Source organism: Corvus kubaryi, unplaced genomic scaffold (genome assembly GCF_017639235.1).
Source record: "Corvus kubaryi isolate FWS band 111438036 unplaced genomic scaffold, C.kubaryi_AGA036_p1.0 74, whole genome shotgun sequence".
Taxonomy (NCBI): domain Eukaryota; kingdom Metazoa; phylum Chordata; class Aves; order Passeriformes; family Corvidae; genus Corvus; species Corvus kubaryi.
Window position 1 is genome coordinate 17,984,688 of NW_024582061.1, and position 27,255 is coordinate 18,011,942.

General features: G+C 40.1%; 1 protein-coding gene across 1 annotated transcript in view; it reads left to right on the top strand.

The window, feature by feature from the left end:
• The first annotated feature begins 1,136 nt into the window (after positions 1-1,136).
• The window catches only part of GUCY2C (guanylate cyclase 2C), a 45,088-nt gene continuing 18,969 nt past the window's right edge, over positions 1,137-27,255 (top strand). Inside the window, exons 1-16 of the mRNA XM_042050884.1 lie at positions 1,137-2,270; positions 3,188-3,300; positions 4,498-4,565; positions 6,453-6,668; positions 9,060-9,181; positions 10,050-10,146; positions 12,839-12,968; positions 14,168-14,303; positions 16,013-16,098; positions 16,525-16,636; positions 20,020-20,101; positions 22,406-22,511; positions 23,025-23,087; positions 23,641-23,712; positions 24,688-24,792; positions 25,937-26,023. Coding sequence (XP_041906818.1) covers positions 2,060-2,270; positions 3,188-3,300; positions 4,498-4,565; positions 6,453-6,668; positions 9,060-9,181; positions 10,050-10,146; positions 12,839-12,968; positions 14,168-14,303; positions 16,013-16,098; positions 16,525-16,636; positions 20,020-20,101; positions 22,406-22,511; positions 23,025-23,087; positions 23,641-23,712; positions 24,688-24,792; positions 25,937-26,023 — 1,806 coding nt within the window. The 5' untranslated portion in view covers positions 1,137-2,059. The remainder of the gene's footprint in view (positions 2,271-3,187; positions 3,301-4,497; positions 4,566-6,452; positions 6,669-9,059; positions 9,182-10,049; positions 10,147-12,838; positions 12,969-14,167; positions 14,304-16,012; positions 16,099-16,524; positions 16,637-20,019; positions 20,102-22,405; positions 22,512-23,024; positions 23,088-23,640; positions 23,713-24,687; positions 24,793-25,936; positions 26,024-27,255) is intronic.

Below are 27,255 nucleotides of genomic sequence, written 5' to 3' on the forward strand. Positions count from 1 at the left end.
CCCTGCTGCTCTACGTCAGTGGCTGCTCCTATCATGGGAGTTGGTATTGAGAGCTACACCTACCAGGCAGTTAAAAAGTTGAGAAGTCAACAATTAATTTATACCGTATTCTGGCTGGGGCTGTGGCATTGTGATGGTGTGGGACAAGGGAGAGAGTAAAAAGAAATGCTGTGATAAGGCTATAGTTGATTTTACCTTTTGTTTTTAAAGGACAGTTTTAAGCTGCTATGAAAACCAAATAAATACATTAATAGATATGAAGCCAGGAAGGCCTCAGTGCCATTACATACTCCCTGTGTGACCAGCTGTGTAAAATACTCAGTTCTAGTTGCATTATCCATGCTGTCTGTTTCTCCCAGATAGGCTAAGAAGAGTATAAAAATGCAAATCCTGCTCTGCTGAAGTTAATGATAAATCTCTTATTGACTTATATGGGATAAGTTTCAAGGACACTGGAAATACCTATAAAATGAGCCAGTGATGAGCAGATGATCTCTGCATGAAAAACTGTGTTCCATTCTCAGTCTGTAGCTCTAGCCAGCCATACTAGTCCACATGTTTACATGACAGACTGCTAATTTAGAATTACTGTATTATTAAGTAAAAATGCTAGATTAAGTATGTGGAGGTGTTTAAAGATTGCTTTTAAATGCTGGGTCATGGTCTTCTCTGGGTATTAGAAAGATTCAAGCAATAGTAATTTGGTATTAAAATAGAATCACATAAAAAGATCTGTGCAAATATATCTGAGGTGTATTCAATACCTTTTAAATATAGGCTTTGAAAGAAACCATGAAATTGCAGTCTTGTTTTATACCAAAAGCCCTGTTACTTACATTGGTACATTGTTTCTGATTATTTTCCTTATTTGTCTTAAAATTATTTCAGGAAGGTAATAAAAGTTAACTGATTTATTATCTGACAGCCTCACTGTAGGTTTCAGTAGAAAAACAGAAGCTGTTGTATGTGTGAATAAACACCCCATATTCAGCAAAAGCACGCTCAATACTTTATTTAAATTTGTTTCCCTTGTGCCTAGAGTTTTCCATAAGGTTTGTGGGTTAGCGGGGGGTGTTTTTTTTGTTTGTTTGTGCGTGTGTGCGTGCTTGTTGTTGTTGTTGGGGGAGGGGGGGTTATTGATGCCATTTAAAATTTAGCTTTGATCCTGCAGGTCAGAGATGTGGCCTTCAGCTTTGCTAATCCTTACCTGATGCAAGAGGTTCATCACACGAAGTGTGAATATCTAGGGCCCCCATTTGAGGAGGTGGGAACGGGTGCTGAGAGCTGTGCTGGCTGGGAGCAGATCTGTCTGGGGCAGACCTGGGGTGCTTTGGTGCACAGTGCTGGGCGACAATGAGTGGACTGAGCCTTGTACTGAGTCTGGAAGCAGAAACAAAGGCTTTGGTCTGAAGGACTGCAAGTGGGACATTTTTGCCAACACAAAAGGTATTTCAATGTTATAAGCTAAAGGAATGAAATTGGCAACTTACCACAGAAGAAAATACACCATTGACGAATGAGCTCAATCAGCAGAGTTGGTGTGGCAGTGCAATCAGAGATGTAGGGCAATGCAAACATGAAGTAACCATCTGTTTTCCTCTAGGCTTTAACAGACCTTATATTTTATTTCCATTTTGAAGAGTTGTCTTTATGGTTCATTTGTCTCCTCCCCTTTCTTCTCTCAGTTTATGCCTGTGATGAAGAGTTAGTGCACTTATCAGGCAAGGTTTCTGGTAATGTTTTAGTTTATAGCCTCAGCCTTTCCATAAGCAAACATTCTCAGCAACCTTTAGCCTCTCTTTTCCTGAGTTTTGCTGCTGCTAGTTTTTCACCTTGAAGTGCCAGCTAGTATACTGGAGGGACGGGCAGAGGTGAAGGCGGGGAAGGGGATAGGGAAGTGCAGGAGAGAAGGATTGCACAGCCTGCCTTTGAATCTACAGAGTGGAAATCTCTTTCGTTCTATCCAGGAACAAAACCAATGTAGCATATCTGAAAGAAAGAGAGTTAGAAGACAAAAAGAAATGGGAGAGCACACACAATGGGTCTAAACTGAGCAATAATGAAGCAACGGGTGTTGGTGCTGGCCATTTGGCCTTTGTTTTCCACACTGCAGCTGCTGAAGCAAGTGGGTTCAAATCGGTGTAGCAACAGCAGTTACGTGATCAATGTGATGCTCATGAATTACTCGGATTTCCCATCAAGTACTGATAGTTTGAAGTTAGCTGTGAAACAAGCCTTGGAAAGGGTACAAAAGGAACTCCAGATGACAGGTAAGCCAACGGGTGTTGGTTACCCTCCTCTTGCTGTGGTTTCTTTGTGTCACCGTGTTATACTCATCCGACCTTTAGCAAGCTGCTTCTCGGACAGGCTGCTTGCCTGCCCATCTTATGTAGATCTTATGGATATAATGACCTCTCTTTGTATAAATAGAAGTGCTCTACAAATGGGCAGAACCATATATGTTTTCATGGTGTTTGGGCAGACTCTTCCTGCATGCTTCACTGGAGATGTTCAGCTGGGTTTGGTAACGCGGAAATTCTTGAACTGGATCAGACAAAACCAGTTATCCATCTAGTGCAGTAGTTGGAATGCCCTTGCTTTCTCTCCTGACTGGATTAGCCTCTATTTTGAAAATAATTTTCCTCTTGACCCTATCTGTTGATCGCATCATGATCTGAAGTGTGAAGAATCTGCAGTCCATATTTTTCCTTCATTTAGAGTCATGTTGCTTTCATTTATTTTGATATCTTACCTCTCCTTTCAACATCCCCAATCTACTGTCACTCTCTAGAATATAATGGGAAAAAGAGGTTACAAAGAAATAATAAAAAAAATAGTATCTATTCCCTTTCTGCCCTCTAGTTTAAGGGATTTTGTCCAATTTTATTGGAAAGTGGTCTCTTAGTTACTTCCTACAGAGCCTTAAAAAATTTATCTAGTAATGGCCAACACTAGAAGTACTTTGTACTGAAAGTACTAACACTCAACAGAAATCAGCAGTCCACACTGGAGCAGATTTCACAGTCACATCCATAGTGTGGGGGTTAGGTTGTAGGTAGACTTTGCAGAAGCAGGGAGACCTCTAAGTGTACGACTGCTCAGACCTGTGTCAGAAGAAGAGGGATAACAGTGTATTAGTGGTTACCTGCAATTCATGACACTGTTTGCTTTTACATTTGTGTTACAGGAGAAAATGTTACAGTGGATGCCATCTTTCACCCCTTTGCTTCATCACTCTATGTCTCACAAGGCTGCCGTACTAGCACCTGTGAAGGTGTGGAGCTCATCAAAAGCATTTATGTGAGTAGCAGACTTCCTTCATTCTGCCTGGGTGCACATGTATGTCTCTGTCTTTCCTTATTAACTTTTGGTCCTGTTACTCAGTTCCCAAGAAATTTGACAGGGAAGTGAAGTTTCCAAAGAGGAGATGTTCCTGTATGTTTTGTGAAAAGAAGTAGGCAAATACTGGAGATTCTGTGAATGCTTCCCAGAGACTGCCTTCAGCTTCTGGCTCCTTTTCCTATGCTTAAGTTGTCCTTCTTTTTATATTTGCACAACTCTTTGTGTGGTCACACAGCCAAAACAATCCATTAAAAAAACCCCCAAATAACAATTAAAAACTGAAAAAACCAAACTAACAACTCAAACACTCAAAACAGCCCAAGCAGAGCAAAAAGGTCCATTTCCAACTGGATCAGATCCTGATCTGGTTCACCATCAGTTTACACAATACACAAAACAAAGAGCTGTGGTGAGGATGGGGACATGTGGGCAGAGAAATCATTAGGCTGGCACTGTTACCAATGAAATGGTTATGTGAACTATGCCCAAAGGGCAAAGATGAAGTGCTTGCTCCTCACTAGAAATCACGGAAGTCACGTGAGAGAAGCTATGTGAATAATATGAGGAAAGGCTTCAATTAAAATTGGTGCATTACAAGAAGCCGTGTTTCTGAAGATTTTCACACCTCTGAGTGAAACTTTGTCAATCCAATGTGAATTTTCAAGTCACTAATCTATGACTGTGCTCTAGTCTTTGCTAAGAAATTGTCCCTCATGACACACAAAGATACAGGTCAGGCCTCATTTGATGGTCATAGAAGGATTTTTTTAAGTACTAGTTTCATATGCACTTAACTAATAATTTTTCTGATATACAGGACCTTGTAATTCCAACCACCCTGTCTTCTGCAAATGCAAACTCTTCTGGGGTGTGTAATTTCAAATGTGCAATTTTAACAATATTTTAATCCTTGCTTGCTGTCTGTGTCTTAACAAATATCATACTCTATCTTTTTTTGGCTTTCTGTGATTTTTTTCCTCTTCCCCCTTATGTTTGTTCTTTTAAACTTTCTGTAGCTCCTTTCCTACTCTTTTCTTGCTTTTGCTAGGTAAATTCTGTGACTCCTCAAATCCTACAATTTTCTTCATTCCGCCATCCTCCTCTCTCTGCGAGACCTCCGCCCTACCCCAAATGACCCTTTTTGATCCCTTGCAGGATAATGGCACACTTGGCTGTGCTGTCATAGGACCCGCTTGCACTTACGCCACCTACCAAATGGTCTCGTAAGTACCAATTCCTTACACTTACATTGTGATGTTAAAGATGTCAGCTGCTGAACAGAATTGTTTTGTGAACAACAAACCTGCAGAGGCATTGGTGTTTAGAATACGTAAGACACCTTGAGTCAAGGCAGTAAGACTTTTATGCATAGCCACTCTCTTGGGTAGGTGGAAGAAAATCCCCTTCCAAAGCCCATTGATAGAATCCCAGCTTTAGTAGGGAAACTTCTAATTCCTGACAGTAAGGTGAATGATTGATTGAGGAGTGGTTGGAGAGCAGCCCTGCAGGAAGGGATCTGGGGGTGCTGGTTGGCAGCAGTCTCGACAGGAGTCAGCGGTGTGCCCAGGCAGCCCAGAGGGCAAACCCTATGTGCATCAGACACAGCTGGTCAGGAGAGGTGATTATCCAGCTGTACTCAGCGGTGGTGTGGCCTTACCTTGAGCACCGTGTGTAGTTCTGGGCCCCACAATTTCAGAAAGATGTAAAGGTCCTTGAATGCTTACAAAAGTGGTGAAAGGGCTGGAAGGCATGTCCTGTGAGGAGCTGAGAGCACTGAGTTTGTCTAGTTTGGAGAAAAGGAGGCTGGGGGGAGACCTTGTTGCTTTCTACAGCTTCCTGAGAAGGGCAAGTGTAGAGGGAGGTCCTGATCTCTTCTCCCTGGGATCCATCAACAGGACAAGTGGGAATGATTCAAAGCTGTGTATGGAAAGGTTTCGTTTGGACATTAGGAAGCATGTTTTTAGTGAGAGCATGGCCAAACACTGGAACAGGCTTCCTAGACAGATAGTTGATGCCTTAAGGTTGTCATGTTTAAAAGGCATTTGGACAATGCAGTTCATAAGTGGTCTAGTGGAAGGTGTCCCTGTCCATGGCAGGGGGTTTGGTACTAGGATGTTTAAGGACTCTTCCACCCCAAACCATTCCATGATTCTATGAATAACATGCTTTAGCTTTTGGTCAGTCCTGAAGTAGTCAGGCAGTTGGACTGTGATTTTTGTAGGTCCTTTTAACTGAAATAATCTATTCTCTTCTGTTCTAAGTCTGTCAGAAAAAAACCCTCACCTGTTTAATTAGTGAAATACTCTCACTGTCATTATTTATTACATCATCTATGTCTGTTTCTGTTGCAATAAGTAAAAACCCTGTAATTGGGTAAGTGGACTTTACCTGGAAAATGAAGTTTTGTCACAATAATGCCAACAACTCTTACGGTCATGGTTTTTGCAGGCAAAATTCCCTGTTATTAAAAAACACCATACAAGAACTGAAATCTTTTGAGTTTAGTCTGATAAGATCACAGCATCCAGGAATATACTTTTGTCCTTAAAAGCCTACTGTCTCTGTGTATAAAATGATCTTTGTTTCACAAATTCCTTGTCAGCAGAGGGTTGCCTTAGATTTTTCCTCCCTGACTGCTGCTGTTGTACAGCTCTGCTAAAATACACCTTTGTGAAACTAAAAGATTTTTCCTTTGAATTGTAGGAGTAAAGCTTTTTTTTGATGGCAAAAAGCTGTCACCCTGCAGCACTGTCCCAATAAGGAGATTAAATCCATCCCATGGTAATGGCAGCCAGGGAGCAGAAGCCTGTCTTGAGCCTTTGGACTCCTGTCACAACCCTTGGGGCTGAAATGGTGTGTGGTACCCAAAAAAGCAGGGGTAACTGGGGACAGTGAGAGAAGCTGCCTAGAGCAGTTCAACAGGGCTTTTTGGTGCCCATACAGACTTGAAATCTGCTTGTGTTCTTGAGGAGCCTTCTGGTTCAGGTTCAAATTGCTGCAAAACTAGCTCAGGGCACAAGAGGAGAGGGAGGTGAGGATGGAAATCAGGTAGTAGCTGCCTTGGTGCAACAACAGTCTGTTCAGACTTGTCCTCTTATCTCTTCCTTTAGACTTGAAACAATACTGAGCCTGCCTCTGATCTCTGTAGGGAGTTTTGGACTATCCTGTGACTACAAAGTAAACCTAACCCGCCTTCTGACCCCAGCCAGGAAAGTGAACCAATTCTTCTATTATTTTTGGAAAGCTTCTAAGCTGCCATTCAAAACCACGACCTGGGAATCTGTCTACATTTACAAGAGGACTGAAACCTCAGAGGCATGCCTCTGGTAAGATCTGGATCCACCTCTGACCCAGCTGGTGATAAATGCTGTCTCCATCCTCAGACATGGTTTCTGCAAACTGTTCTTTCAGTCCTACGCTTTGGGAGGTGCCTTACTACTACCAAGGAATGAGAAAAGGAAAAGATGAATTGTACCTTTTAGCTGTAGCACTTACCTGAATGTTTCTCTCAGCCTGTTTTAAATATTTGAAAGCCTTTGCTTTTCCTTTGGACAAGGTAGCTTACATGTTGTCTCTGATGAAAATACTTGTTTACAGCATCCTTGATATAAATAGTGTGACATGAGAGGTTCCTCCACAAGCTCCCCATAGATGCCTTTTTAGGTCAGGGGTCTTACCAAGCTCTTAAAATGTTCAATCTGTAGGCACTATTGTTACTCCAAAACATTTCCAAAATTCAAACTGTATCTTTCTTCAAACAGAATTACCCCAGTGATTGCAGAGTTTAAGCTATACTCTCATCAGTTTGGAGCAAAGGAGACAGCTTTCACTTTGTGACCTGAAACATCATGCTGTGCTTGATTCTCAGAAATGCTGGGTTTTCTGCTTGCCTGAAAACAAAGCCTCCTTTTAGACACTCATTAATATGCCAATATTTATAATTACTTTTCAATTAATTAAATTAAATATAGAGTTCAATTATTCAATTAAATAAAGAATCTTATTTAACTTTCAGCTCATGTGAGTGTTTCTATGCTCCTTTGATTTTTTTTCCCCAATTTTGGGATATAAAAAGCTGAATAATTTTAAAAAATCATCTAATTTCTCCTACTAATTTTATAAACATAGCTGAAAAGTAGCAATGAGTTCATGGAAATAACTATTATGTATATTTTTAATTCATAACCTGAGGAACTTGCAGAATTCTAAGCAAAATTTGACTATGTTTGCTTCAGAGTGATAGAAGCAAATACTTATGGAATATTTTGGTTACAGAATTAAAAGGGGTTTTTTTTCTGAATTAAGATACCTAAAACCTGATCTCCATTTAACTCTTTTGTAAGTATTTATGGACTTTTATTGTTTTCTTCTTCTTTCTTAGTATAGATAGCAATTTGATCGCATGCTGTAATTGCTATGGTTACCTCTCTGATGTTTTGAAATATCAGCGCACTTTGCTCATCTCTTACTACAATCCCATTCCTCCATGTTTGCAGCTGTAATTGCCAATGCACTATACACACTTTAGCTAAATCCCTTTAATTCTGCAGGTTTCATACCTTGCAGTGAAATAATTGCATGGAAGTTATTTCTGACCTTTCCAAGTGTTTCTTATTTCACCTTTTTTATTGCTTCTGATCAGGACCTTCTTTATGACTTCAGAATTGTTCAAGCCCTTTTATTGCTGAATTAACAAAAAAATATTAATTTTGTATCTCTGCCCACTTTTCATCCTAATTTAGTTGTAAAAATGCATCTCATTCTGCCGTAATAGAAACTGTCAATGTGAAGGTTTTTGAACAGTCTAATTTAGGAAGATCCATTTTCTCTAAAGCACAAGTATTACTGCATGAACTAATTGTTTTTCCTATATACATATAAAAATAAGTGAATACCCACACTGATAGCAAAATCAGGTTATGTTTCAACTATGCAAATGTTTCTGAAAATTAATGGTTAATCATTCTGTTCCTAAAAAAAAAGAAAAAAAAGGAAGCAGAAGGTATTTAGTAACTCATAGGACTGAGATCTCAGTGCTGGTAGATCAAAGGTTATGTAGTTTGAAAACAAAGAGAGTTCTTTTGGTTTTCCCTCTGCATTAACTTTATTTCAGATAGAATATCTCTTCTCAGAAACAACATATTGAAGCAATAGTAGGATTCAGGAGTTGACTGTTTTTCCTTAATCTTTTAGCAAACTTTTAGTTGCTTGCTTTTTTGTCTGAGCTCATTTTTCCCTTCGAGTTTTAACTGATTCTATATAGGTTTTTTGTTACTACTTTTCTTCCTTTGCTTCTCTCACAGTCAGGGTACATGTGTGGTTTTTATCTCAGTTCTTTCTAGTTCCTATTTAGTCCTTTGAACCTTCACATGTGCCTTCTAACATTACCACTGATGTCTTAAATAGCAGAGCTTCCTGGAATTTCCCCATATCCCTGATTTTTTTTCCTTAATTTTTAATGTCTTATTACATCATTGCATTTTCCAAATCCATCCTTTGTACAACCATGCTCAAATACCTCTGGTTGACTTTCCAGGCATTTCTAAATCTGTCACGCCATGTATCGATTTTCTCACTTTTATTGCTGCAGAAAAGGTTTCATACCAGCTTATAAACATTCTTGTGTGCTCTGAACAGCCTCTCTTGCACTGTGGCTGATTTAGGAAAATGTGAGGAGTTAGCAATTTCCTGACAATATCTTTGCTCCCTTGTGCCAGGTATATGAATGCTTTAGATGCTGGAATCACAGAGTTCTCTGAAAAACTGAAGTTCAAGGATATTTTAAGAACTCCGGAGCTGCTTAAAAAAACTGTGAAAAATCCAAATCGGAAAAGCAATGGTAAGGAGGGGTTGAGGCTGCACTGTCCCTGCAAGTGAGTTGCATTTCCAAGGAAATCAAACCCACCCCTTAGTTAGGTTATAGGGAAAGCCTTTCACCAGAAATGGTGGAAACAAAGATATACCATTTTACATGGATGTAAAGATAAAATGGCGCAAAGTTCCTAGATTCCTCTCTTCATCCTCATAAAATATGGGGGAATATCCTGGTTCCAGGGAGATTTTGGGGTAAATTGTCCCATCTATGCAAAAGCTCCATTTTGTAAGAGATTCAGAAATCCAGGGATCACAATTTCTCCTAAGAAGAGCTTTAAATACTACAAGAATATAGATACTGCAAGCTCTTTATCATTCATGTGTTTGCAGCCCTGGTACATCTATGGACCTCATTTTGCCATCAAGGGGCACTTCTGGAAATGATTCATCTAAACTAGAAAAATGAATGAATAAATACTTTATCTTCTCCTAAGACTAAGCACCTGGCATCAGCAGGCCAAGTGAGTGCAAGAGTAAGCAAGCTAATGAAACCATTACTTGAAGGCTATTTAACCTGGAAGTGTTCATAGTGAGTAGCTGTTATGGCACCACAACTCCTAATGCTTATTTGAGTGAGATAATGGTAGTGCTCTGGTGCAATCAGACAGAAAATGGTGCAGGTGTTGAAGCACCTTTTACCACTTCCCCTCAGACATCCTGGTTTCACTGCAGAGAGGCTGTAGCTCTGTGCATGGGCCCCAGTACAGCACAGATAATGTGCCTTAGCCTGGAGTTGCTCTATTGCCTGCTACTCAAACATGGGGGAGGAGGCAAGCATCCTCTTCTTGTCGGTAAATCTCACCAATCTGTCTCCATTTTTGCCCATTCTGTAGTGATCATCATGTGTGGCTCTCCAGAGGACGTCAGCAGAGACCTAGGGACAGAAAAAGTGGATAATGACATCATTATCATCCTGATAGATCTCTTCAAGTAAAGTATCACCTTCACTTTTCTTCTTTTCTCTGCAGTTTGCTGATGGATACAGATAATGGAAATAGTCTGAGTCGAACTGTTTTGTTGAAGAAATGCTCTTTCACAGAATGTTTTCTATTGCCATCTTTCCTCATGTCTTTCCATTTTTGTAAGGTGCTTAGTGTTTAATTCACAGCAAATCCTCTACAAAATCCCATTTGGTTCATATAATAGTTTTCTAAGGCAATGGCAGAGCAGGTAGCTTTAACGTCCTCCTGTGGGCTCCTCAGTGCAGGAAACCATGAGAGAAGCACAAAGTCAGAATGGTCATGAGATATGGTTCATTTGAGATATGGTACATTTTTCATACACTCTGCCCAACCAGACAATTATGTAAATATGACTTACAGTATATTTTTCTAGACTCCATTTATTCAATCTTTAAATTATTTAGGTGATATAACTATTCTCCCACTTTATAACTCTTGCACTTTACAGCCATCTTTTCGGCATCTTTATAAGCACAGAAATATAACTTCTCAGAGAAATTTCTTAGTATACAACCCAAGTTTTCTGTTGTTTAATTTCCTCTTAATATTGCTAATTACGAAAATCTTTATAGAAGATGTCTGACATAAACTGGCCTTACCAATGGTATCCTCAAAAGCCTTCGCTGTATGTGAGGACTGAGAGCTGATCTCTGGCCCTACGCCTAAGTGACACAGCAGAGATCACATTTGTACAACTAAGCATAGATACGTAAATCAGGTGGGTTTTGGGTATAGCCCCAGTTACCATAGCATGTCGCAGTCTGGAAGAAAGTTAATCACCTGGGACAGCGCTGGTGGTGCAATTGGATGGCTGGATGGCTGGATGGATCAAGGATGGAACAAGGCAAATGCATGTGCCCATGTTTTGATGTTACTTACTTCACTGTTGGTGTAGCAAAAAGATTCCATGAACTTCTAGGGCCAGTTGGACTTCCCAGCTCTTGTGTCTAAAGCTGTCTGTAACAAGTCAGTTCTGAGAAACTCTGGGTTAATGACTTCAGAGATTTAACATTTGGTTCCAAACTGAATTCTGTGGTTCAGGTTCTAACAGGATCTTCTCTATCCTGTACACTTTCAGGTTCACCATATCTATTTTTCAGAAGTGCTTCTAAGAGCTTCTGACATTCCACAATTTTATTCAGGCACTAGGAATCCCCAGTTGCTTTACCTGAGGCAACTGGCCTCAACTCCTGTTTCTTTGCAAATGCACAATGGGAACTGTGTATGTGAGTGCTTTAACACTGGTGTTGTATGTAGAATTGTTGTATTACAATAGGTGAGGGTGATTAGGGGATTCTTTGCTGTGATGTGCATCCTTCTGATATACCCAGCTGCCTCTGGCTGTTTTATATGCTGCCCTTCTTAAACTTCCTACATACCCCTTATTTTGCTGAGTATCTCAATCACATTTGCTTCTTAAAACAAACAAAATACAGACAGATGTATTAGATGAAAACTCAAGCTGTAGGAGGGAGAGTAGGCAAAGTCCCGTGCTTCTCCAGGAGTGAAGTGCCTCTGAAACAGTGATAGATTTAAACTTTCTTCAGCTCTAAGCTGTCTGGCAGGCAGGACACAAACACAGTCTTTAAGCCTCTCTCAAGAAAGGTGGGATGCTGGAGGATTATCCAGTCTGGTGGAATCTAATGAGGTTTCCTTTTCAACTGGCTAGTTCAGTCCAAGCCTGGATGAAAAACATTTTGAAATTCTTGAGGGTGAAAAGTGCTGTGTAAAAGTCAGAAGGTTCAGGGAAAGGCAGGGACAGGGCTCTGGTGTCAGAATCCAATCAGATGGCCATGGAGTAGAGCCCATGGTTTCCAAAAAAGTCTTAATACAGTACTGACTGACAAAATAAAAGGATGATCAAACATGAATAATGAGAGAAGGCTCCTACAATTATTTTCTTTCTATCAATCTAGCCACAGCAATGACAGATGCTGACAGTTGACACTAATATCTATTGCTAAATTCCTCTTTAGCATGTGAATCTGGTGGTGGCCAGTCTGTGAAGCACTTCCAGATGGCCTGTCAGGGTGATGAAACCAAAGATACCTGAAAGCTACAACATCTTCTGCTTGTTTTAGCTGAGATTTCAAGTTGACAGTTTCCTCTGATCTTCCTATCTCACTGAATTAAACAAATGAATCCATAATCTGCTCTCTGCACCTCTGTGATTGTTTCATTCCCTCCTGTTAAATGCTTTTAGTGCAACTCCTGCTGTGCTCAATTCTAGCAGAAAATACCAAAATTAGAGGAACAAGCAAAAAGAGTGCAGAAGAGTTCAGAAACAGGCAGAGTAACATGAATATGACTGCAGTATTGTGGATTCCAAAGAGAAACTGAGTTTTAATAAATATAAACTTTGCTTGAAAAAAAAGAGGAAATAAACAGGACAGTAAACAGTTACAATAATAACAGTAGTTCACAACAACCTTTGAGTGTCAGATTGGCAGATTGCCTTGGTATTACCTTTTAATATATTTAAGCACAAAAGTGGGCATCAGGGAATGAATGATATAAAGAGCTGTGCATGATGAAATTTTATTTTTAGATCTAGTGTTTTAGCCTGTTAAAAAACAGTGGTCTTGGGAGCAGATGAGTGATTCTGTCATGGATACCACTGTTGTTCAATGTCCATGGGGTTCTTGTGCTTTGCTTTGCAGTAACGTGTACTTCAGGAAGAACATCTCAGCTGATTACATGCACAATGTACTTGTTCTGACTCTGCCACCAGCTAATTACAGCTACAATACTGTAATTAGAGACTACAGTGAGACTGAGGAAAACATCCTGGTAAGAACACTATTTTATATCTGATTATTGCATTCAGTTCATTCTTGTTCATGTACTAGGAAATGAAAACTAAAAATGCAGCTGTAATCATCCCCTGTCATGCTTCTAAGCTGATATTTCCTTATATTATTGCAGGATGAAATTTTGTCCTGCTGTAATGATGTAAAAATATAGTATCATAAGGCAAATCTGCAGCCTGTCGTATTCCTGCTTTGTGAAGTTCAACTCAGACTTCTAATTTGTTCTGCAAGTGTCATGTTCACGGGGCATGAGGGAGACTTACACATGGTATTCCAGCTCCACATCTGAGTGGCTGAAAATCTTACACATAGCTGCAAGGCATCACTCAAGAAAGACCTATATGTGTAACTGAGATGTGAGCATGGAAAGTTCAGAAGTAATAATTGTTGACTAATTTTTCTGTGCAGATATGTCTAAGAGATGACGACCAGTTCTGTCCAGCGGCTTTCCAGATAAACTTCAAAAACAGGAACCTTTTTTTTCTGTAGGAAATAAGTATTTTGGTTATTTTCCAGAAAAGCAGAAACTATGAATATGCTGCATCTGTTTAGTGAAACTGATACTCCTGCCGTCTGCCCAGGAACCAGGTCCTTCATGTAGAGTTCCTCCCAAGATTTGTGGCTTTGAGCTTCAGCTCTCCAGCAGGCAGCCTGAAGCTTCTGGCTGGATTTACAGGGCTTCTAGATCCCCCAGCCTGGGCTCAATGGTTTTTTTGGGTGCCAGCTCTATGGCAGGCTGCTGGAAATTCTGGCACAGCTCCTTGCCCTTTAGCCGTGGCCACCTGGAAGCCCAAACTTGCTGGCAGCACACTGAATTATCTGCACAGAAACTTTAATCCAAAGCCAGGGTCTTTGGGACACACTGAGAAAGTCGGAAGTGCCAAGAACCTACAGTGTAGAATTTCTTGAATCCTTTGCACGAGGATCAGCATGACAGACCTTTACATTGGCCTCTTTCAGCACCTCCCTGTCTTCATACATCAAAAATATATTTTGTTTACCTTTATTTTTTGAAGTGACAATGCTGATGTAGTATTGACCATCTACTCACTCAGTGTTCAGCAGATTCTGGTCTTCCATGCTGGAGTTTCTGCCAAATGGAGCCAATCAAAGTTATTGTAGCTTTATGGCAGAAACATGAACTCTCAAACAGCCATTTTTTATTTTCTTTTGTTCTAGATGGAAGATGACTTTCTTGCTGGCTATTTTAATGCAGTGTTGCTGTTTGGACACAGTCTCAAGAAATTTGTCGTCTCCCAGAGCCCAGTGTCATCTCTCAGTTTAATCACTGAATTCCGAAATACCACTTTTGAAGGTAAAAAAAGTACAGTCCTGTGCAGGGTTCACTAAATTGATGAGGGGAAACAAATTTGATTTTAAACGCTCTTATGATAAGTCACTTCTACACTAAACAAGTCTGAGCCTTTCAATGAGTTTTATTCCCAGTCTTTTTTCTTTTTATATAGTTTTTACAAGGATGTTATCTTCAGTATTTGATGTTCAAAATGACTCTGAAATCACTTGGCTAAGCTTTAATGAAGTAGTTTCAACCTTTTTCAGTTTACAAAACCATGTAGGCCTGGGTGCCTGCAGTGTGGGTTTAGGCCAGCTGGCAGTCAGTTGGCTCTTTTTAGTCAACTTTCTTGTTCCTCTCACAGGTTTTCTAGCACTGGTGGGCTTTTGTTTTGTAGGCCATGGCCTTAAAATAACAGAATTCAATCATTAGGAAAAGGCAGAGGTAAAACTTACACAAAGAAGTGAAAACATTACCTCTCTGGGTGTATAGTCCCAGTTCCAGTCACCAAAATGATGACTGAAAGTTTTGTGTATATATCCCACCTACATTCAGCAAATATGTGTATAGAAGTTTCCCAGATTTTCCTAAGATAGAAAAGGTTCCAGGCTTATTTTTGCTTTAACCATGGTATCCCATACTTAGCAAAATATGGTTTACTAATTCCTCCTGGAGACAGCATCCCTTTCTGAATATCAGTAAACTCATCTCTTTAGTTTAAGTTTGAAAGTTAAGTTGCACAAACTTTTACTCATCCAAAATACAGCACTGTAATGCTTGTCATAATTTATAGGTTTAGTTTAAAAAAAAAAAAAAATTCCTAAAAGTGATAGGTGTTGAATCACTTTCATTCTTTCTTGTGATGGAGTCTGGTACAGTAGGGATTTCTTACAGTAATTATTTTGATATTAAGAAGGTGGACCATGAAAAAGCATCAGTTTTTGATGTGAAAAGGGAGAAGGTAATTGGCCTTTTGTTGCTGTTGATGATGACTTGTTCTATTTCTCCTAAGTTCAGTATCAGCATTATTTTGGTTCAGCAATCTGAAGCTGATCAAAAAACCCTCCTGTGAAAACAGAAAGGGAAAAATGAAGGTGAGACTTTCAGGAATAGTGGATATTGGCTAAGCTTGTGCTCATGTTGAGGCAGCTGACTTCATGGGAGCGAAGTCAAGCTGTGCTGAGGGATTTGGGAAGTTCAACCTTAAAATCCTTGTAATGTGCTACACAGGCAATTTCTCAATGTGCAGATTTGCTGACATACAGAGGTAGGAGGCTAAAGGCAAAAAGAACATGGTTAAAACATTATTATTAGAGCTTTCAAAAGAGTAAAGGGAATGAAAGTATCCTTGTCTTTCCTTTATTGCTGATAGATTCAAACTGCAGGTGGAAACAGACTATTTTGCTTCTCACTTCTAAAGTGGTCTCTTCAAGGGTGGTGACTGACATTCTTGGTATGCTGAACAAATCTGACAAATATATTTTCCTATAGCTAAAGGGAGACTTTTTTCTTCAGTGCAATCAGGTCAACACATTTTATTGGATTTTGTAGAGAAAATGTAGTGTGGTATTAAAGAAATAGTGCCACATTGAGCTGATATGTATCTAGCACATACATGAAGAAGAAAAGTATCCTAAGTATCAGAAATCCTTTTATTTATCCCATCCTTCCTGCCCTATATTTGTGTTTCTGAAAATGCAAGCCTTCTGACTAATTCCTCGTGTCTGCAGGTGTAGTGGGTCCTGTAACTCTAGATGAATTTGGAGACATTGATACCAATCTGACCCTGCTGTACACGTCACAGGCTGCAAATCATGTATGTATGTCTCGAGTGCAACTGTTCGACCTTATGTGTGAAAGGAGAAACAAAATGCCCTGCACTATTGCATAAGAATGATGAAAATAACTACAGCAGGAGTGGTAGGGTGCCAAGGCATGCTGTGCGTGCCAGAAGGGGGTCATGTGAGGTGTGCTGGAGACTGACAGGATTGATGTAATCTGGTGATTCAGTAAGTGAAGTGCAGCTGGTATTTCGTGGGATTGGTAAATTTATTTTCAGAGAGAGGGGATGAATGAGAAAGAATATGGCAGCCGAACATATGGCTACACTGAGAAATGCACCACTGTAGCAGGAAAATTATTTTGAGTTTGGGCAATACATTTATTAAGGGTAGTCTGAAGCACAGGACAAAAGAGAGAGAGCATGGCTGCTGACTGCATTTCTTCCCTCCTACATCTGTAGTTCAAACCTCTTCTGTATTTCAACACTCAAAACAACAAGACACGTGAGGCAACTAACAGTCCGGATTTCATCTGGAAGAACCACAAGCTGCCCAGTGATACTCCAGGCACTGGTGAGACACCCATTAAACCTACCACCTACCTCTTTGAAGACAAGTCACACAGTCCTGAGATCTACCTGCTGTGTGATCCAGCATGCTACCATCACACTGCTCCCAGCCAGTGATGCCAGGAGCTGGGTGCAGAGCAGGATCTTTCCTTCTCCTGCCTCATCCCTCCATGTTCTCTGCCTCCAGTCCAGTTCGAAACCTTTATTTTGTTTAGGTGGTGATACTAAGTCTCTTGTAAACTTGATACTGTACCAGTGATTATGGGAAATACCACGGGATGTTTCAGAAGAAGTCACCCCCAGACAAATAATCTTCACTAGAAGATGGTGGTGGTGTGAATTGCTTGAAAGACTCTTCAGGAAAGGCAGCAGAATTAAGATTATAATGAGTTATCTGACTCTGCATTTCTGTATCTCTGATGGAGCATGGTGGCTTCTGCTTGCCTCTTTATCCTTGTTGTAGGGAGCTGGGGAGAAGACACAGCACTGTGTAGATTCAGGGTTCTTCTCTGGAGAAGTCTCTGAGAAGAGCTGACTCTCTGAAGAAGGACCAGGGGAAACTAGGTTATGGCTCTTTTTACACCCAAATTTTAAATTTAAAATCCCAGAAATCACCACCTCCTTTTGAGTTTTTGGTGACTCCTGGATAGAATGGATGAAGCCCCTTGTCATTCAGTGTAGCAGAGTACAGCCTTGTCAGTCTGATCAGACTGAGATTGTTTCCCCCTTTAAGACTGCTGCCACATGGTGCTTGGCAAGGGAAGGGCATATGCTTCAGGGTGTGATATGCAGAATAAAAATTATTGCAGTGGCAGTAATTGCAAGGGTTAGTGCACAGTGGGTTAGTGTTCACCTGAGTCATTCCATCAGCGAGAATGCAGAGATGCTGCTGTTAAAAGTCTCTGCTAAAGGCTTCCCATTAATTTGCTGTACTGCTTGCCTCCATTAGGGAATAGGTAAAGCATAACTGGAGAGATAAACACCTTCTGCTAACTAAGGGTCCTTTCACAGTAGGGTGGTAAAATGGATTCAAACGTTTTTATTCTTCAGTAAAGTAAATCAGATGCGCTCAAATTAGGCCTTATCTCTCATAAGAGAGGCAGGAGTAGTGTTGTTCATTGCCAGGTACCCATGGGAGCTACCAGGAGGAGGCAGCAGCTTTGATAAGATTCCAGTTAGTTCTGGGAAGAGCAGAGGGATTTCAGTGAAGCTTTCATTTTTCATCTCTGGTCAAATCTCTGGTCTCTCTTGGTATGACTGTGAGTCCTGTCTGTGCGGAGACTGCAACACTGCACACATCAGCCACAGGGTCTCCCTGTACCAGCTCCATGAGCTCTGTGCTTTCTGGCTCCTGTCTTTTCGGTGTTGTTCCAGTCCCATTCTCATCCATCCCTTGGGCCCCACAATATGCTGTGTTTTCGGTGGATCCGAAATATCTTTCAAATATTCCCTTCAGTATGTCCTTGTTTGAAGCTGCTGCACAAGGGTGGGGGGGCGGGGGGGGGGAAGAGAATGGCAGAAAACCAATGTCTACAAATGTCAGTAGTTTAACACCTAATGCTTAGCTGAAGCCTGACACTGTGGCCAAGCCATACTAAACTAAACTGCCTCCCAAAGGCACTTGATTATTTTTAACATTTTTTAAAAATAAACCTTCCTTCAGTGTGATTCTAAATAAATATATCCCCCCCAAAAGGAGAATGGTCAAAGTTTAAGTAACCACTGTGCCTTTTTTAAGCCAGTCAAAACTTTCCAACCTGGAATATCTTTTTTCCTCCAGGTAGGTGAACAGAGCAGACAATCCGAGCCCTATTCCTTCCTAAGCCGTAACTGAGAACAGCTTGATCCAGTTCTGCTGCCTATCTTCCTCCTAGTATTCTGTGAAAAAAAAGGGGGGTTCATTCATATTTCCCCCTAATTCATAAAGTTTTAATCCTCATTCTAAACATGGATAAGATCAATCTTCAATACACAAACGTTTCTGGTTCCAGAGGACCAGTTAATTTGTGATGCACTCTCCCTCTGCCTGTTGTAAGACTAAGAGCCAGAAGGTGGTAGCAGAACCTCAGGAAAGGGAAATTACGGTCCCACAGCGCTTTCATGGGAAACTATAATCTGTTCACTGTTAAGATGCAAGCCACAATTCACAAACCTGAAGTTTCAGGGAATTTTCATGCAAAATTTCTTTGCACATTCTCATTTATCTCTCACTTTATAGTGGTGACTTAACTTGTGGAGGGAAACTATAGTACTGATGGTTTTCATCAGAGAGCATCAGATTAATACTAAATTACCATGAAGCCCTTAGACTGATGAACATACTGAGAGAAGGTGGGTAGATGTGATACCCAAAACAAGAAAAATCAAAGGAGAAATCTGGGTCCAAAATCCGGAGGAGTTCATAAACTGAATCCTATGTCAGATGCAGGCACAAAAATTGGTATGTTGAAAATCCCTCCTCAACTGGCTGCTTGATTCTGAAGGCAGCTAGTGTGCGTAAACTTGCTTTTTATTTATTTACTAATTTTTACACTTGATCATTTTTTTCTGTGTGCCTTCATTTCTGTTTCTGGGCACAGACAGAAGTATATTAGTCTCAGTAAATCTGAGTAACTCAGCTCTTCTACTGTCCTTAATCAAGATGGCAATCTGCAAAACTGGATTCTTCTCTCCCTTTTTTGCCTGAGACACTTGGTCATTAAAGTAGGTACACTCTAGACATGTGACCACCAGCTGAAGCTCTGTGATAATGGCCTGTTATTCTTCAAAGGAAGTTGGTGGCCACCAACTTTCCTTCCCAGTACCCCCGAGCTCCAAGAACAGATACAAGACAGGCTTCAGTTTGCTTTTCCACAGTAAGGCAATCAAAATTAAAACCTTAGTCAGTTCCCAGCCTTGTTCATCCTGTCTGCCTGCTCAGGATTAGAACCCTTGTGTGCTCTGTGGCTTTTGGGTCTAAGTCCTCAGATGCCTGAACAACATGATTTTCAAACCATTTGGCACCTGGCAGCTTCCAAGGACACTTCACTGGCTTTGTGCTGCCACCAGATTAATTTCCCTCTATAGCATATTAATTTCCTACTGAAGAGTACAGTCCACTCAGTAGCACCGCTGCCTGGGTGGCCCTACAGATTGCCTGTGCCTCAGGTGGGGATGTAAGACTGCACTGCTCTGGGTCATGCTTCATCTGGCATTGAAAGAGGCAAGTGTGTGTCATCCCAAGGCAGTGCTGGACTTTACCAAAACCTCTCAATTTGGATGTGACCAAAAAGTATCCTTGGTCAGCTACTGTGATTTGCACATGTGTGAAGGTAATTTCTTAAATACAATGTTGCTTTTCAGCATCCTCCATGAAGTAATTTATATTTAATTTTTTCTTTTCTGCAGGCCCACACGTATTGACTATTGCTGTCTTTACACTCACGGGAATTGTGATTCTGGTTCTGATCATCTCTTTGCTGATTCTAAGGTACCAAACCCTTTGGCTTTCTGTTTGTTTGTCCTTGAACAGTTTTCCAACTAGGACAATGCCTCTGATCTCTCCTTGAAGAGCCATTCATTAGCTTACCTTACATACCTATGAGGTTGGCCCTGGGTGAACTCTTTGGTATATGCCAAGTAGTGCTTGCATCCATAGTGTTGTTATGACGGGTTAATAAGGGAGAAGATGCAGCAAGGCTCAGTGTTCCTGCATCAGCTAAAAAGCTCTGTTTCCTATATATACACAGAAACAGAAGTCTCAGACCAATCTTCAGAATTTTTCTACTTTACTACACATCTTTGGCTTTCTTGGGATTCACTTATATTTCTTTAATGTATTGGTGACATAAAAGTTCAATCTAGAAGGTGGTATTTCTCTTGAGTCACTGTAGGAGTCAAAACACCATGAGGTTTTGGTGTTTGCATTGCATGGATCCATTCCTTCAACACAGTCCATAACAATTTTTAACCCTACATAACAATTTTTCTAACAGCTTGGAATTTCATGCATATAACACAGTCCAGCTCTATCATTATGGAAAGAGCAGAATAGAAACCATTGATGCCTCCTTTTGATGGAAGAAATCCCACCACAGTTCCAAAGTATATGATTTTCTTTAATCTTTAAAAAAATTATCTTACCATTTTCATTGTGCATCCATTTTCATTCTGTATCTTTGTTATATATCGGAGAACTTCAGAAAAAGCAAGAAAATCAGATCTCAAGAAAAGTTTATTAGAAACAGATGCTGCTCAGGCTTTATTATTTTAAGTAGACCAATCTGCCTTGCTAACTAAAGCGAGAAAAAAATCAAAGATAAGGATACACAATTCTTATACATACAGTTGTACTCAAAATATGTAGGAGCTAATCATTGTCACATCTAAGCACTAACATATAAACAGACAGTAAAGTTTGCAATGCCTATGAAAATTAATAAACAAAAGTATGGACTTGTAAAAGATTCTATATTTTTCCGTATTTGCAGATGCATAAAATCTAAAGATTCTGTTTAGGTGATTAGATTATTATTGTACACATATCATTGTGATATTCTCAAGCATCAAATATAGAAGAGATTTCTGAGAATTTTTAGAATAAAACTTGTACTTTTAGTGTCAAAATAATAGCAAACTTCTCAAATATAATTCCTGCCAAAGATTATCCCCTAACAAGCAAAGGAGAAGAGAAACTCTTACAAAAATCAACAAAATGCCTCATTATTCCTTCTTTATCTCTTAAGTTTCTAGGACACTTGAACCATTCCACAGCTACCTGTGTAGTTCTGACTGCAAAGTGAAAAGTCCAAATCCTGAAAAACATATAACTAAATATTAGACCTAGTAGATTTTAATTCAGTTTGAAATGTTCTTAATCAGCAGCTGACACCAGTTTGAACTGTAGTGCATCCTAATCCTTTCTACAAGTTAGAACTGAGAAAAACAGTTCTTACTGCAATTGTTGCTCTACCTTTTCTTATGCAAATATATGCTAAAAATGTATCGAAAAAGGGAATATTTGTGTTATTAGTCAATAGTATGGGTTCTGTCATTTGGAGATTTTGCCAGCAGTCCTCAGTGTGTTAGGATTCTCCTGCAAACTCTCCAGTCAGTCCTGTGGGTTTTTTTAGTAGAGGAAGGACTTGCACAAGTTAGGAGGTAAGTTGATGAGCACTAGCTGTCTTGTAGCTTTTCTCTAAGACAAGACAGTGCTCACTCTGAATTTTTGCAGGGGAGACAGCAGTTTCTTTCTCCCGTTTCCAAGGACTCTTCCCTCATTTTTACAAAATGTGCAGAATACAAGAGACACCCACAAAAAGGCACCTCATCTCAACGCTGTTGTTACCTCCTCTCCTGGCATTGCATTCACACCATTTCTAACTATCCACTGTTGATGGCAGGACTTCCTTTGGCTTGCATTTGTTTGTGGGACCTCTCTTCCAAGTACATTCAATAACATGGAGGAGAAAACTATATAAAATCCAGGTGGCCCTTTATGCTTTGAATTCTTCTGATCACCCCTGAGACTCTGGCAGTTGCCTAGCAGTTGTTCTGCTAAATCTGTTCTGTTCTGCTATAGAACTGAATGAGCATTTAGGCTTTCCCAAAGCTAGGGGAATTAAAGTGTATCAAATCAAACTGGATGAGAGCCACAGGGCTTGTGCTCAAGTCTCATCAGCCTGACACACCATCCTTGTGTCATCCTGACACTAGATGCTTCCCTGTCCTAATCTCCTGTTGTGGGTTTCGGTTCACTGGGAGGATATTCCAAAACACTTCTCTTGTTCTTCAGGAAGTACAGGAGAGATAATGAGCGCCGGTGGAAGAAATGGTCCCATATACCACCTGAGGAAATCTTGCCTCTGGAGACCAGTGAGACAAGTCATGTTAGTTTGAAGGTAAGAGAAGCACAATGCCCAAAGCTGGGTCTTGGATTCTGTCTCCTAAAGACCATCAATGCTGGGGTTTTGACATGTTCTGACTACAGCACCCTATGGCTCTGGTAGGACTAGGATCTGTTAACTTTTTTTTTTTTTTTAAACATACTTGCTATATTGAAGAAAATGAGAGTATTCCACATCTATTGCTCACTAATAGAATATACCTGTTCCCATCAGTAAAGCTCATTTTGTGATGGAGGAATGGGCTGGGTATTGACTTCCAGTCTCTGTTACAAATGATTTCCCAGTGCTTTGTTATGCCTCTGTAATGCCCAAGAGCATGAAAACAGCAGGTGGAGGGCCTGGGAGTGGCACGGATGTCCCACACTTTCTGTGGCATGTAGTGACCCTCCCTAGAGAGAGAGGCTTAAGCTTCTCTGTGTGATACACAAAGACATTACTAATCTCTCTGGACCTGTCAAGTGGGGAGTATGTGATAATTGCAAGTTAATTATTCTTCTTTGTTCTCAGATTGATGAAGATAAGAGACGTGACACCACCCAGAGACTGCGCCAGGGCAAGTATGACAAGAAGGTAACCTGACTGCAGTGTCCATGCTCCCTTCCCCACCTTTAGGAGGGCACTTTTTGGGAGGTCATTCCACCTCCCCTGACCTTGCAAAATGGTTTGTTCTTATGGAAGGGGTAAGGCATTTGTTCCCTGTCAGCTGCTTTGTATTTTGTTTACTGACAGAAGGCTAAATATTAGACTCCATGAACCTCTAGCCCAGGAGCACAGAAGCATAAACACAGGGACCAGAAATGTGATACATTTTGGTACTGAAGAGATGAACAGGTTAATGGAGGACAGGCCATTTACATGGCAATTCTTGTGCATTCAGTAGAGCTGTCTGCCTGACTGAGGAATATTCTTGTTGAGTTAAAATCTGCACAGATATTAGATCTAAATCCTTTGAAGAAAGTATAGCTCCAGTACTTAATAGCTGATTAACTGAAACTCCAACAGTGAAGCAGTAGGCAGGTGTTTCTGAAGTATTTCTTTGTATGGACATTTCTTGGAAAAGAAACATGAATTGCTGTTGTACTAAACCTATGATTTTTTTTCTGCACTGGTATTTTTCCTTCAGGTGGTGATCCTAAAGGATCTCAAAAACAGTGATGGTAATTTCTCAGAGAAGCAAAAAATAGAACTAAACAAGGTAACTGTTGCACATAGGAACTGCACACAGGAGGGTGGGATGGAGTCTATGAGTGAAGTCATTGCTTTCCACTGTCAACTCCAACAGCCGTATGTTTGTGCATGTTTGTGAGGTGGACAGGTAATGAGTTCCTCAAAGGATATTGCTTGATGAACTTTATCTTTGTTATGTGATCTCATCACCACTTCAGAGTCTGAACTGTGTGCCAGTCAAGCTGAGGATGAATGAAGTAATTCATGCGCTGTCATATGGCCTTACTAAATACATGTGCTGTCATATGGCCTTACTAAATCAATTTTTATAGCTGATGCTAAAAAGCACTGGACTCTTTTGGCTCATATCATGCTAATTCATCAGTAGCAGAATGCTGTAGTTAAATCTTATTATTGAATGCCAAGTGCCGCTCTTTAAATATAAGTTACTCTCTGCTGACTTCTGCATACAGACTCTTTCAACACAGGAGATTAATTTGGCTGCAGTACTGCATCTTGTTTTGAATGGCTTTCCTTTTACACAACACTGCTATATTGTGAATTCAATAAACTCTAAAAATACCTCAAAGTAAACTACAGTTGTCTATTTAAATGGACGAAGTCCATAATATCATGCAGCATCATTAAATTTTTATTATTTGCTCATTTACTGACTGATTCACAACATTCTGTCACTCACAATGGCTATTCTGGTCAGCTGGGAGGTTTGATAGAGAGGCAATAATAGATACTATAATGGGCTCTGGAATTAGCTTGCAGTATCCAACAGCAGCCATTCTTATCTCCCTAATCCAGAAGGCTCTGGAATGACAAATGTCTTCAAGTACTTCACTCAGTGCCTTAATACACTCTGGTTTAAGGGAAACTCATACATCTTATCAGGGCCTGAGATAAAAAAACCATGTCACACAAATATCCATGACCTGTGTTTCTGTATGAAAAATGATTGCTTTTAAAAACAGATGAACTGTTTCTGCTCTAGCTCCTACAGATTGATTATTACAACCTGACCAAGTTCTATGGCACCGTGAAGATAGACACCATGATCTTTGGGGTGATTGAGTACTGCGAAAGAGGTTCTCTGAGGGTAAAGAGTTTTAAAGGTCTCCTTCTACCCCAAAATTATCAAATTTCAAAGAAAAGAAATCCCCATCTCTGTGTCTTTGGCCCTCATGCAGCAGTCATGGACTGAGCAAGTGGTGGTTTCCTCTCCCTTGCTTGGTTCTCTCCATCCCTCCCCAGGTGCTGCTGTGTCACTTTAATGGTTCTCAGCAGCAAGAGGATGAGGTGAGGTGGAGCCAAGAAAAAGTACAGGCCCAGGTCACAGCAACAGCCAGTATTTGTATTGTCTCCCCTATTGGAAGCATATAGGATATAACTTTTTCTTTATTTTCCAAGCTGTAACTGTTGTCTCTGCTGATGTGCTTATGTACCACAGAGTGTGTGAGGACAGAAAAAAGTATATATTCCATATTAGTAAGGGAGAAAAATGGCAAGTTCTGCATTATACGGGACAACAACCCTTAATTTTTGTTTATAAAAAGAAACATTGATAAATTGTAGTAAATTGATGCTGGCAAAATTATGGAAAGACTTATTGTTTATTACTACCAATATTATTTCAGTGCTAATAATGAAGTGATAATCATCAACTCTTCTGTGGGTGTATATTGTCTCTGCTTCTGTGATCATACAAAGACTGTCATCAGTAGCAGTGGTCTCTGGAACAAACTCACAGCAAGGCAGCGAAATAATTGTTCTCTCTAAGTTATTTTCTGGTAAACTGGCATACTCATGGAAGTTTACTTCTGGCAATGGATGTCATCGTGGCTGAAAGAACTGTAAACGACTGGCAGGCATAGATAAAGCAACAGTTTACTTTGAACTTGTAAAGCTAGGAGTAAATTGGTGGGAAATGGACTGTGAGCACAAAACATGGAAAATCCTCTCCCTTCCTCTTGCACAACTTGACCATTTGTTTCTCAGCTATTTTGTGTTATTAAAGACTTGTTTTCAAGACCAAATTCACAACCTATTCTTAATTGCACAAAACCCTCTTTTCTAGCTCTGTGTAAACTTAATATATATTTAATATTCCCTGGTTTTTTGATTCAACTTCTGTTCTAGTGCATGTACTCTCTATAAAAAACAAAGTTGCTGGTTGAAAGGTGTGCAACTTGGATACCCATATCTCATCTTCTGCTTTTTCCCTGAAAAACTTCTCTTCACAGGATGTTTTAAATGATAAAATATCCTACCCTGATGGCACGTTCATGGACTGGGAATTTAAAATCTCCATCATGTATGATATTGCCAAGGTAAGTGGACTGCTGATGGTGCAATGTTAATCAACCTGTCCTGTCTTACAAAACTGATCCTCAGAGGAGTGTCGCTCTCAAGGTCTTCTTCTTTCTTAGAGCTGTATGCCTTTCCAGTCTTTTCTCCTCTGGGGACAGGTATCTGAGGCAGGAGAAGCCACTGGCTTTCAGACTGAAGGAGGAAATAGGGACCAGAACTGGCTTTGGGCTATTTATAAATAAACAAATAAAGTATACCCCAAAGAAATGTGGCCCAAAGATCAGAGGGTTACAATCTGCTGACCAATGGTTTTAATAACTAGGGCTTATGCAGTCACAAGCTCCTCAAAACACACTGCTTTGTGGCCTCAGGTAAAGCATACAAAGCAAAACTGTATTTTTTCAAATCATGGAATTATTCTAATATGTATCCAGAGATGGGATCAACTTTTTCTAAACAATCTGTTTATGTACCATCCTGATTTTCTCACTAGAGTGAGAAAGTCTAGTTTCTCACTACAGCTATCCATTTCAAGCAGTTTGAGAGGGAAGAAATTAATCTTGTATAGAAACCAAGCTGGTTTTCAGTAGCTTTCAACAGATCTTTGCCTTTTAGGTCCTTGTGGTAGGAAAAATCAATATGCATAGTAAAGGAAATTCTATTCTGCATTAGAGACTTGTAACTGTTCAGTTAGTAGTTAAGGAGCCTTTGTAATTCACTGGTGTAATAATTCATTATACCTCTACAGATAATGTAGAGAATCACTTCTTTTTGCTAGTGCTTGGCTGCTCTTCTCTTCCTATTGCTGGTTTGCAGTTGGACGGTCCTATTTCCCTACATGCACCAGTTCAGATTTGGTCTCCACAATGAATGACTCCACTGTGTCTGTTCTAAAGAGATATTGAAAATCTTGTGCTTTATTAAAGCCCCCTTAATCCAAATTGTCACAGTTTGTTGGCCTTGTTAATGACTTTCAAGTTCAGTTAATGTTCAGCATTAAGTTTCATTTTAAATAGCAGCAGAGGAGTTTTCCTTCCTCCTTAAAACATATCAAAACCCAGGGTATTTTTTAACTATTTGCAGTTCACCTTCAGATGTTTCTTTAGAAAATAAGGATTAGTACTGTCTCTGTTTATGAGGAGAGAGAAATCCCAGTCCCTCTGAAAAAGTGACCAAATGCCCAATGACTGCACTCGTACTGAGAATTCACAGCCAGTCATTTGCTGCACCATTGGTAAAGGGGACGTGGCAC